The 13344-nt window shown below is 35.1% G+C and overlaps 1 protein-coding gene and 1 pseudogene across 15 annotated transcripts in view; one reads left to right on the top strand and one right to left on the bottom strand.

Moving 5' to 3' along the window:
• Positions 1 to 13344, bottom strand: part of DMD (dystrophin) — a 2248405-nt gene that overhangs the window by 1744170 nt on the left and 490891 nt on the right. For all 15 annotated transcript variants that reach the window (XM_070067426.1, XM_051827673.2, XM_051827679.2 and 12 more), the window contains 2 exons: positions 10567 to 10659; positions 6294 to 6371 (listed from right to left, as the gene is read on the bottom strand). In XM_070067426.1, the coding sequence (XP_069923527.1) occupies positions 6294 to 6371; positions 10567 to 10659 (171 nt within the window). The remainder of the gene's footprint in view (positions 1 to 6293; positions 6372 to 10566; positions 10660 to 13344) is intronic.
• LOC103351783 (ubiquitin-conjugating enzyme E2 variant 2 pseudogene) overlaps positions 10962 to 13344 on the top strand; it is a 116607-nt pseudogene continuing 114224 nt past the window's right edge.

Here is a 13344-nt window from a genome sequence, read left to right on the forward strand (position 1 = left end):
ACTTTGGCCATATTCTGCTCCTTTCTGCAGGTGCATTAGCAGGGAGCTGGGTTGGAAATGGAGCAGCCAGTAACCGAACCAATGTCCATATGGGATGCCAGAGTCATGGGTGGCAGCTTAACCTGCTGTGCCTCAATGTTGGCCCCCATTTTTGTTTCTGTATCTCATACTTATTTCTAATATTTCCTTTCTATTTTAAAATTGCAGTCATGTCTCCCCTATTATTCTGGGTCACATTTATAAGAGATTAGTCCATTTTATTTTATTACAAAGGACTGACTCTTAAATCTGTCTAATTTTACTTCTTTCTAATTTCTTCATTTATCTTTAGTTTTTACTTTTCTTAGAGCATCTTTCCTTTTATAGCATTTTAAGTTGAAGCTTGATTAAATTTATTCTATCTTTTTTTTTTTGAATGAAGATAAAAGCAAAGACAAAAACTGAACCTCTGGGTAGAGCCTAGGCCATTTCTCATGGGTTTTCATATGGAATGTTTTTTCCTAGACAAATGTAGTGCTTATTCTTGATTTCTTATTCAACACATTTTAAATTAACTTAATTGATTTTTAAATATGTTATTAATTTCTAGTGTTATATTACCATCAAAGAATATGCATTTTAAAGTACTTTTGTGTGTTTAATGATATTTTCACTGCATCATAACATATTAGCCATTTTTAACTTTTACATTGTGGAATGAACTTTATATAATATATTTCTAGTCTCCTAGGCCTTTAGTAAGTGTGTATAGAAGAGCAAAAATCAGAAATGACTCATCCTGTTTTCTGTTTCCTGTTTTATTCAAAAGCACAGGAAGAAATATGATAACACCTTGTCCCCAAATTAACCAGAAAGCACCTCTCTGTTCTATCAGCAGATGGAGAAAGTGGTAGAGCCTCAACAGTGAATGACTTCCTGGTATACTAACCAAGGTAGGGCCCTACTACATTAGATTTTTCAATATACTGAAGTATACAGATCAAGTCCCCATTTGTCTCAAAAAAAAAAAAGTTGAGACACCTGTAATTCTGCCAGCTTTTCTACCCTTCATGAATGAGATGACACCATTCATTACCTGTGATCTTAACATCTGGCTTCTGTTCGGATTCAATCAATGAGCAACACAAGAGAATAGTAGATGGTTGAAGAGAGAGGCTAAAGTATCCATCTTCTCCTAACTCTTCCACTAAGTCACTATTTGAGAATCCCTTCAATTGTATGTTGTCCATGCAATTGCCAGCCAGTGGTCCTCTTCCAAGGTGAGAGCTTTCATCAGGTTAACAGCTTTGTCTCCTTGTCTCTTGAGTTTCAGCGGTAGTAAAGGTTATTGACTTGTACTAATTGTCGAGTGATTCACTAATTATTGGTAGTTCCTTTTATCCTGCCCACATCTGTGTATATTTCTCTGATTATGCTCTCTTTAAGCTTTTGTATATGCCATCTGTTTTATACCAGAAAGTTAATAATACACTTAGCTTTTAAAGATGAATTGGAATTGTAAGGTGACTGTATCAGTGAGTAACTCAATGGACTAAAGATGAAAGGTTTTTTTCCCTGCTTATGGAAGGCAACACATACATCTACTGATATTAGGCCATTCCACAGGGATAGGAGAGAGCATTCCTAACATACTTCAAATTGTCTAATGCCTAGTTGACAGCTCAGATATGAATTAGGTTAATTTAACTAAAATTGTTAAGCTGTTGCATTTCTTGCAAGTCCAATTTTATGTATTATTTATTGATAATGTACACATATTTTATAGCATTTTATACTATGCTTTGTGGTGACAAGAGAAAGAAGATCACTATTAATGCCACAGTTCATGTTATTAGTAATCTCAGTCCTGTTAACTGTTAAATATGTTGTAATCTGACAAAGGCAAATTATAGACTTTAAATAAAAATATATTTCCATCAATTTTTGAGATTTTAGTAGTATTTCTATTATACAGTAAGATTATATTTTCATTATTATTACTTTTATTACTTTCTTAGCAAAAATAATGCCCTTTCAGGGCCAGCACTGTGGCGCAGTAAGTTAAAACCCCAGCCTACAGCATCAGCATCCCATATGGGTGCCGGTTCGAGTCCTGGCTGCTCCTCTTCAGATTCAGCTCTCTGCTGTGGCCTGGGAAAGCAGTGGAAGCTGGTCCAAGTTCTTGGGCTCCTGTGCCCACATGGGAGACCTGGAGGAGGCTCCTGGCTTCGGATCAGCTCAGCTCTGGCTGTTGCGGTCATTTGGGGAGTGAAGCAATAGAATGGAAGACCTCTCTTTCGCTCGCTCGCTTGCTCTCTCTCTGGCTCTACCTTTCCCTGTAAATCTGTCTTTCAATTAAATAAAATAAATCTTTAAAAAAAATGCCCTTTCAAAATACCTTTTCATTAACCTTTTCGTTGTTCATAATTATTCTATCACCGATTTTGAATGGAACTTGTTTTATTATCCATTTAGTATATATACTAAATAATATATTTTATTCCAGATTTTTTTTGCCTGAAGGTCTAATTATTGCTCTGTGTGGACCATCTTCCTATAGACACTCCCATGGCTCACTCCTTCATGTCTTCAGGTGGATGCTCATATAACAACTTAGCCAAGAGATCTTTCCAGACATTCTATTCTATTATATTCTACCCATCCCCCCTTCATTCATTCACCTATCAACACAGATGGTGTATCTGCTTAATGTCTCATGCCATTCAGCTGTGAACTACATAACAGAAAAGGTTTTTGCTTTGATCACTGACTACACTGTGCTTATCACCTAGAATAAAATCTGACACATAGTAGACAATAAATAATATGCTGAATGTAAATATACTAAGATTATTCTCTTTATGTTATGACTACTTTGAAACACCAAAGTCTTTAGCTCTAATATGAGAATTCATGATTTTAAATACTGTCCTGTTTACTATTTTATTTAATATACTGATTTACTTAATACATTTACAGATTCATTTGTTCATTTTATATGGAATGCCCAAACCCACCCCCAGGGAGTTTTTCCCTTCAGTATTAGCCAATTCAATTATGTTTCCACCTTATGATAATAATCAGAGACAAATAAAGTTATATATTAGTGTTTCTTCCATCTTTTGTATTCTTAGTACAAATTAATGGAGAAGTAAAAAATATTTACTTTTGCTTATATTTTAATTTTTTTAATTTTTATTCATTTGAGAAGCAAAGAGAAATTGAGAGATGAGCTCCCATTGTTTAGAGTTTCAGAGATTGTAAGTTCAGGCTTACTTTCCCCTCAGAGGTCCCTCTTTTTAAATTTTTCAAAAAACTGAAGCAATGTCCATACTAGGGAAGGCAATTTGCAAATTCAATGTGATTTCAATCAAAATACTACTGTCATTCTTCTCAAATCTAGTAAAATAATGTTAATATCCATTTGGAAATACAAGAGACACTGAATAGCTAAAGCAATCTTATACAACAAAAACAAAGCAGGTGGCATCACAATGCCAGATTTCAAGACATACTACAGGGCGGTAATAATCAAAACAGCCTGGTACTGGTACAAAAACAGATGGATAGACTAATGGAACAGAACAGAAACTCCAGAAATCAATTGATACATCTAAAACCAACTTATTTTGACAAAGGAGCTAAAATCAATCCCTGGAACAAGGACAGTTTCTTCAACAGTGGTGCTGGGAAAACTGGATCTCCGCATGCAGAAGTATGAAAGTAGACCCCTATCTTACCCCTTACATAAAAACCCACTCAAAATGGAACAAAGACCTAAATCTACTACCCGATACCATCAAATTACTAGAGAACATTGGGGAAACTCTGCAAGACATTGGCATAGGCAAAGAGTTCTTTGAAAAGATCCCAGAAGCACAGCTAATCAAAACAAAAATAGACAAGTGGGATTGCATCAAGCTAAGAAGATTCTGCACTACAAAAGGAACACTCAGCAAACTGAAGAGGCAACCAACAGAATGAGAGAAAATATTTGCACACTACACAACTGAAAAAGGGTTAATATCCAGAATCTATAAAGAGCTCATGAACTTCAACATCAACAAAACAAACAATCCAGTTAAGAAATGGGCAAAGGATATTAACAGGCATTTTTCAAAAGAGAAAATTCAAATGGCCAACAGACACTTGGAAATTTACACAAATCAAAAGAAATCAGCAAATGAGTTATCTGTATCCCCATGTTCATTGTAGCTCAATCACAATAGCTAAGATAAAGAATCAACACAGATATCCATCAACTGTTGACTGGATAAAGAAATTATGGTATATATACACTATGAGTACTATTTAGCTTAAAAAAAAAACAACACATGGAATCCTGTCTTTTGCAACAAAATGGATGCAACTGGAAACCATTTTACCTAGTGAAATAAACCAGTCACAAAAAGACAGATATCACATGTTTTCCCTGATCTGGGGTAACTAATATAGAGTACCTGAAATGTAATGTATTGGAGTAAAGTAGACATTTTGAGATTCTATGATTGTTTACAACCTTTGTCTCTTCTGTTGAGAAAAAGGTCTTTTTTCTTCATACTATTTGTTGATCTCTTTATTAGTGTAGGGTTAACAACATTATGATCATTAAGTAAACTGAAAATATATCTCTGTAAAATAAGAGTGGGGATAGAAGAGGGAGGAGGAAGAAGGGTTGCAGCATGGTTGGGGAGAGAGGATAGGATGGGAAGTATCATTATGTTCCTAAGTCTGTAATCTGAAATACATGAAAATTGTATAAAAATATAATTTTAAAAACATAAAAAACCCTGAAGCATATAGCAAAGTATTCTTAGGTATACAGCTTGATGATTTTTTAAAAGTCAATGCACATGTATAAAAATCATGAGGTCAAACAAGGAACATTGAAAGCATCTTAGAAGATAATCTTATGTGTTTTAATGTCTCACTTCCTTCAAAACAAAACCACTTTCCTGGATCATATAAAACAAAAGTCCAAAGTTAATCTCTTCAGAAAATAATAAAACATAAATTTATTTAAAACCACTTTCATAGGTTAAAGGTGATAATGACTCTAAATTCATAAAACCAACCAATGGCTGCACATTTTCCACCTCCATGTCCCTAGATATCCTGGTGGCACCCTCTCCTTCATATATGAGCTAAGCGATATTTCAGGGAGTGCACAATATTATCAAAATATCACCACTTACGGTTACTGAAAGAGTATTGATCAATTAGTTGAATTTATCCTTGAAAGGTGTAATGTAATTAGGAAGCTACTAAAAGTGCCTATTAAATGTATTGGTCTATGAGACAGGTTGTAGGAAGTTGATATGAAAGGACTGCATGCCTCCAAAGCTGTGACAGAAAGGAAGAATCACAAAGTTGCTCCAAGGACACTAGAACTCTAACCTGCCCAGTTGTTTAGCTATCATTGTTTACCTTTTCTAATACAACAAATATTTTCACCCAGTTAAACCAAACCAAAGCTGAGAACAGAAAACAGACCTGAATACGTATCTTGAGTTAAAGCATTAATTTTTCTGGGGCTGGCATTTTGGCACACCAGGTTAAACTGCTGCCTGCAATGCTGGCAATCCTAATGAGTGCCAGCTGGAGTCCTGGCTGCTACACTTCTGATCTGGCTTCATACCATGTACCTGGGAAAGCAGTACAAGATAGCCCAATTCCTTGGTCCCTTACACCCATGTGGGTGACTTAAATGGAGTTTCACACACCTGGCTTCAGCTTGGCCTAGCCCTGGCCATCCAGGTCATTTAGGGAGTCAATTGGTGGATTGTCTGTCCCTCCCTCTTGCTAAATCAGTCTTTCAAATAAATAAATAAATATTTAAAAATAGTGATTTTCTGTATACTGTTTATGTTTGCAGTGACATTTAATAAATGTTAGCTTGATTCAAATAAATTTTATTATGATAAAGTTTGAACACTCTTAGTACATAAAAAATTATATTCAGTATAGTAAAATCCACTGGTTGCAAGGAACACCTCTGAAAGTAATTGAGTTCATTGTAGGACTCAGTTTGCTCACCAAATATATCAGTATCATGTCAAATCTGAAAAGATGGAGTTAGCCTATCAGGTCTGGGCCACACCTTTCCTTGCCCTCTGCAGCTGCAAGAATTTGCTTTCAGAATCACAATAACCATAGGTAAACACACAAGAACTAGAACACATGCTCTAAGTAAGAACTGATTTGACTGACAACAGAACTTGAGAAGCTTCCTCTGCATTTGGGGCCAAGGCCCTCACTCAAACATTAAGCATAGTGTCACACGGCATCCAGACCCTGTCAAGGTCACCACTTACATTATTTTTCTGCAAGACCCGCAGTGCCTTGTTGACATTGTTCAGGGCATGAACTCTTGTGGATCCTTTTTCTTTTGGCTGAAAACAAAATGAAATAGTGTTCACTGCCCAGTAGAGAGACCAACAATCTACTAGAAAGAAAACCATTTATAAATATCGCTTTTAAGTTTAACTATTTTAAATGAGCACAGGTTGTGAGGCATTGATTTAATGAATCTGAGGGCTTTGGGTTAATTATCCTTGGCATAAAAGTGTGATTTTTGTTTTTATTTTTTTTATTTTTATTTTTAGCATGAACAAAGCATGCACCAAGAAAGACAGTACTTTTTTTTTTCTTTACAAAGATACTTTTGGAATAAATATGCCTTCCTTCCATAGCCCAGTGGAGATTACTTCATGAACACCAACAAGGGAAACATAAGCATAAGGACTTTGCTAGCAAGATGGATATTTGAGTTAATGCCCTCAAATTTTAGGAAAGTTTAAAGGAGCTTAGAGTCTAGCAAAGATATATATGCAAAATAGATTTAAAAGAAATTTTTTTCGTGAATATTACCATAATTTTCCTAGTCACTGAAGCTGAAAGCCCCAATCATCTTTGCTTCCTTGACTCTCATTCTCAATCCCAAAAGTTAATCTCATCCTGTAAGTTTTAAATTAACATCTGTCTAATTCATTACAATGACAACTTAACTCATATATTCAATTGTGGACTTTTAAAAATTGTATCATTACTATGCCGATTGTATTAGTATTTGCTCCCTCCTATTTTCATTTGTTTTACCTTAAATACAAACCTTCATTAGCTCTTGCCTGTCCCTCTCTTCTCATTCACTATTCCTCCTTTCATTCACCAAATTTCTTAATCTCCCTGTACTCTGATCCTCTAACATGTCAAAATAGTTTTAATAAAATTACTGCTTCTTATAGTTGTTGGGCTTATGCAGTGTGTTAACAAATATAAGCACTTAGGTTGATACTTGCCATATAATAGGTATAATCTATATTTTTGCCATTATTGTTACTGAGCTTGTAGTATCTGCCAGGTACTTGAAGTGTACTACCTTTAAACTCCATTCTACGACAAATAACTTCATCCACATTGTACAAATAATGTTATCTGAGGTTAATAGCTAACATAGGGCTATACAAATAAGAACTGATGAAGATCCAAACTTTAGTTTGAACCCGTACAGCCAACGTCTTTCCAAATTTGCTTCCTTCTCCTTCCTAAAACTACCTTGTATGTGCACTGGTGAAATAATACTTTGTTTTGTCTTCACTTGTTGAGTATTGCTCCCTACTTTCCAGTATTGCCTCTCTCTTTCCCAAGCAGTTCCTCACCCTGGAACACCTTATGCTTTGTACTACCTGCTTAACTTCCCAAATTAAGCTCAAGCATCCTATTCTCCACAATGACTTGCCTGATATTCTTTATCAAACAGTTTTGATAACTTATTCCATTTACTTTCCACAACATTAAGGATAACTTTATGAATAAGTATCTCATTTTTACCACTTTGAAAATTTTCATTCCAGAATATCACAATAACATAAACTTACATTTTGGTACTTTTCCCACTTCCCAACACAAAGAGAAAGAAAATAAGGCCATAGAAAGAGAAGTGTTTACTCTGTTCTTTATACTTTTTACTAGCTGAGTATTATGATTAGTGATGCATTAAGTCTGTGTGGACTGAAATTATGTATTTACAAATTTTTTTTTAAAAAAGAGAGAAAGGAAGAAAAGAGGGGGATTGAGGGAGGGAGAGAAGGAGGAAGTGTTATTCTTCTTAGAGTTATATCTATGAAACACATGAAATCTGTTCCCTTTATGTTAATAAAAATGTAAAAAAAAAAAACAAAGAAAAAAGTGAGTAAAAAAAGACAAGAGTATAGATTAAAAGAAGAGTAACAAGATCAAAGTGATATTGTGAATATATAGACTCACAGCATTTAAATCTGATGGCAATTTTGTAATTTTAAATATTGAAAAATAATTATTAAAATGAATCACCTGCCTAATATTTGGAAAAAACAAAAGTCACATACTACCTTTTAGCCAGAGGTAGAAAATTTATGTGACAAGTTGTTGTAACATTTGTCTTTTCTTTTTTAATCATGTAAGTGTACATATCTACACATACATATTTAACAAGACCATAGAAATTCTACTGTCATAAAAGATTGCAGTTTCTGATCTTAAAGTGGAAACTGAAGTCTGCCCCACTAGATTCTCATTGGGGAGTAATTTTAATTTTATAGTTGTAAGGCAAATATCTCCCTTGTAGCCCTGAGGATGCCGTGAGCCAATAATCCTAATGCAGATGTTCCCAAGTAGGATACTAAGATTGCTGTTGAACACTATATACAACTCCCATTAGGGGTAGAGGACATAGCTCTGCACAAACTATTAGGATTCAATACCAGGTACAGGGAGTTGGAGTTGTGAAATTGGGAGAATTCATGAAACAGGTGATTTTACTCTGTGGGAAAGGTGAAGTCTCCAGACCAGGGCCAACAGATCTGTGACTGGAATGAAGAATGGATCACAGATTCTGTTAGCAGTAATATCTGAAATTACATAGCTTTTATTGGTTTATATGAAAGCTTGGTAATTCCCCCCCAACCACTTTATAATGGCCACTCCCATGGATACTTTGTATGCTATTTTTTCCCATGCCTGTTCATTGTATCTGTGCAACTGTATGCCTGCATGCATATATCTGCTTATACCAATGAATATCTAAAGTCCTTTATAATTATTTCAATTGCCTAGGCTTATCATTTTAAACATTGTGACTACTTGAAATTTGGTAGGGCTGATAAAATTTCTTTGAGTGATGGAAGTACTGCCTCAGTCCATGAAATGGCCAGAGAGTAGCTGCACCACAGAAGTGGTTTATGAGGTATGCAGAGGCAGACTAAACATTTGTGTATTGTTCCAGGATAGGCTGTGGAACATATTATCTCTGAAAGAATTGTCATAAACACTTGGAAAACATTGGGGCATTCATATTTGTTAAATGAAAGCAAGACTGGCACAGAATAAAGGAGAAATTAGGGACACATAGACACATACCAATTTGTGTATCTATAGCCATACACACATATAGTAGGACCTCTAATCAATGAAATTAAGACTAAATATGCACAACGCCCTCAGATTTATTAAAAGCATGTGTTCAATTGTAAAAAAAAATTTGAATTAGTATTTTCTTAACTAAAATGATTATTCAAGTAAGTCATCAAGTTGTCCTTATATAATACACATCCAAGCTTCTTGAAAATGTGTAAGTTGTAGTCTAAAACAATAATATTTTAATCCCATATGGCAGCTAAAGAAAATTAAAATATGAAACCATAAGCTATATCCTTTTTCTGTAGGATTTCAGCATTTAATTATGGAGGGATGTCACAGTTATTCATACAAACAGGAAACACAATGAAAAAATAAATAAAAATAGAATTTAAGAAGCAGAAGAAATAGCAAAATAAATTGGAAATACTTGACTAAGGAGAAACGAAGATTTTTGGATGACCATTACCATGAGAAAAAGTACAGATACCAGTACAAGCAATTGAAACAGTAGATGCCAAACCCCAGGCATATATCACAGAACAGAGACCAACTTGGTTGGTATACGAGAGTTGTAGGAGTCAAGTTGTGGAGATAGGACCTTTGATAACTTTGACTTTGAATGACAGCCAAAGATTGTATAGTAGCTACAAAATTGTTGTGTGTGTTTGTGTGTGTGTGTGTGTGTTGGGGAATTATCGTGAGTGGCAAAAGAGAAGTTAGGCAAGATAATGATTCTGGAAGAGAAGTTACATTCTTATCACACATGCTGTTGTGTATTGGACTAAAATGTTTCACTTTATCATGCTGCCCCACATTAATTGTTTATTTATAAAGTAATAATGTTCTACTATAAAATAGTTAAAAATAAACAAAAGAACAAAGATAATTGTGAATGTCATTATGTATAGATTCCCTTCTAAAGATATTCAGTGAGATACCTAACTGTAAAAATAAGTAATATGAATTAATTAACATAAATTATATCACTGAAAATTTTAGCTGTTGCTCTGCATATGACAGGCTATCCCAAAATAAAAGTAATAACATAAGATATTTTTAGTTGGGAATATGTCTTGTACTGTTAAATAAGTACTTAATAAATTACTGAATTTTACTAGATCGCATAAATTTTTGCTGTTTGTTTCTGATCTGTAATTTTGCTAAGGTTAAATTTATCTTAAAATTACGCACCAGTTGTTGCCCTGTCAGGCCTTCGAGGAGGTCTAGGAGGCGTCTCCCATCCTGCAGGTCACTGAAGAGGTTCTCTATATGCTGCTTCCCAAACTGAAATACAAAATACAGTCAGTTAAATGAAGCAGATGTCCAACACTTCAATTTCATGGTATTGCCTTTTGAAATTTAAAGCTACTTTTAAGAATATTTAATGTTTCTAATTATTATATGTCAAGGATGATGGGTGACAAAACAAAGTTCTAGTTAAACAAAATAAAACATATCATCATTAGGCCAATCTATCTGAATTGTTTTTAAGTAACAAGAACTGGAGATGTATAGCTAAGTGATCTACTTAATCCAACTTAGTCAATACTATTTCTATGAAGGAGAGAAAAAAAAACATTTAAATCATGGGGCAGTTTGGGTAAGAGAGAAGTAAACATACAAAGAAACAAAGACCACATATAATTTGCTCTGGTGGATAAATAAAATTTAACTGTCAAGTATATTTGGAAGTATAATATACACTCATAGTGTTCAACAACCTCATTGCACGAAACACATTTTCTTTACAGACACACTGCACATACTGCTTCAGAATGACCCATTCTTATATTGGATAACTTGAATTTTAGGAGGATCTAATTTAAATAGAGCTGAAATAAGCAGGTGAATACATTTTATCTATTTTCTCAGTTCTTCGCTTAGGAATTATGCTATGGAAAATAAGTCACTCAAAATATCTATAGTTTTTGGAATAAGTACTTATGAGAGAAACTCCTCTAAATGAATAGGTTTCACCACCTTTGTAGCATTAATATATTCACCCTGCAGGTGAGAAATAGAGAAGTTGGATATATGAGGTATTTTGTCACTAAACTAGAAGGGTTAAAGCCAAGATTTTGCCTCTGTTGAACACCTGGTGCCTTTTTTATTTCTATGTGATCATGTTGCTTCCTGGGCCTTTTTATCCTTCTGCTTGATTATCTTTCAAATATTTCATTTCTTCTGTCATGTGCTCACAGATAGCACCTTTCTTTGGTTAAAAGCCTACAATCACTTCATATGAGATCATTCCCAGCTCTTCCATCAACCAAGTTATCTAGAAAGCCCCAATTCATCAGTCACAGATGTATATTGAGCACCAACAGAGTTGAGTTAGGTACTGAATTTACCTGAGTAAATCATAGAGACATAGCCCTGGTGGAACTTAAAGAGTCCAAGAGGGAAACAAATATTTATGAAAGGTGTTCCCACATAGAAGTAGTAAAACAGTAAGCAGCACATTACTTTGGGAACTCCCATAGTCTGAGGATCAGAAAATAGTTTCCCCAAAATGTCAGATGATGGGTCTATCAGTAGTCTTTGCATGATGAAACTGTTGGCTTACACACAAACTTTGAATCTCACAATGGGAAAAAAACACTTGATTTCCAGACAAAAGATAATCCTAAAACCCAAGATTGAAGACACAGTGTTCTGACACTCCCTACAGCCAGATGCACTCTTCAGCCAAGTTCAATACAAGTTATGCTTTGGAAATTCTACCAAAATGGTTTTGTTCTAAAATTCCAGATAAAAAAGAAAACAACATAAACTATAATACACTGGAAATTTTAAGAAGTTTTACACATATATGATTTACATACAAGTCATATTTAAAGCAATAGTGCCATTTTCATGAAACTTTATGGAAAGCTTTCTAGTAAAAGCAAAGAAAATGAATGCATACTTTCTGGGAATTTTGTCAAGAACCTCATGCCTAATCTCAAATAGCATGAAATTTTGATGGTAATAGTAAGGTTTTATTTTCAAATTGACTGGAGGTATACAGTGCTTTGGATATGTACTTTCTTTACAGGAGTAAAATTTTACAAATAATTTGAGAAAAGTATGGTGTCTAAACTTATAAAAAAGAAACTTGTACACTGAAATGTGATAATTTTTTTTTTTTTTTTTTTGACAGGGAGAGTGGACAGTGAGAGAGAGAGACAGAGAGAAAGGTCTTCCTTTGCCATTGGTTCACCCTCCAATGGCCGCCACGGCCGGCGCACTGTGGCCAGTGCACCGCGCTGATCCGATGGCAGGAGCCAGGTGCTTCTCCTGGTCTCCCATGGGGTGCAGGGCCCAAGGACTTGGGCCATCCTCCACTGCACTCCCTGGCCACAGCAGAGAGCTGGCCTGGAAGAGGGGCCACCGGGACAGAATCCAGCTCCCCGACCGGGACTAGAACCCGGTGTGCCGGCGCCGCAAGGCGGAGGATTAGCCTAGTGAGCCGCAGCGCCGGCCTGAAATGTGATAATTTTTGAAGAAAATAAAATAGTTAGCTGGCAGACATACTTGCTCTCACAAATATATACATATATATTGGTAGATAATGTCAAAAATGGAAGAGTGTGGGTAGAAGAATGTTTACTCTAAAAGAGGCTGAGAAAGGTATGGTAAGTCTCTAGCTATAAAATAAAGCATGAACTCCAAAGACATAGGGATCATACAGCACCTAAGACAGAATTGTGTTTACATTTGAGACAAGGAGTCTAGACAAGTTTACAAAGCAGAGAGGATCTTCTTTTGGTCCAAACTCACGCACACAGACCCAGTGTCTTCTCTAATTCTCCTTTTAAAACTGGAGTCATCCAAAATAGGGAGCAATTGAAGGATTGAAGGGCAATCAGAGACCTGTAGGTACACCTAGTTGGGCCACTTAAAAGGAGGCAACAATGAGGTGGCAGAGAAAAATACAGTTCTTTGTATTACACATAATTTTAAAAATTCATATAATCAATGATGTAG

Source organism: Oryctolagus cuniculus, chromosome X (genome assembly GCF_964237555.1).
Source record: "Oryctolagus cuniculus chromosome X, mOryCun1.1, whole genome shotgun sequence".
NCBI classification, from domain to species: Eukaryota; Metazoa; Chordata; class Mammalia; order Lagomorpha; family Leporidae; genus Oryctolagus; species Oryctolagus cuniculus.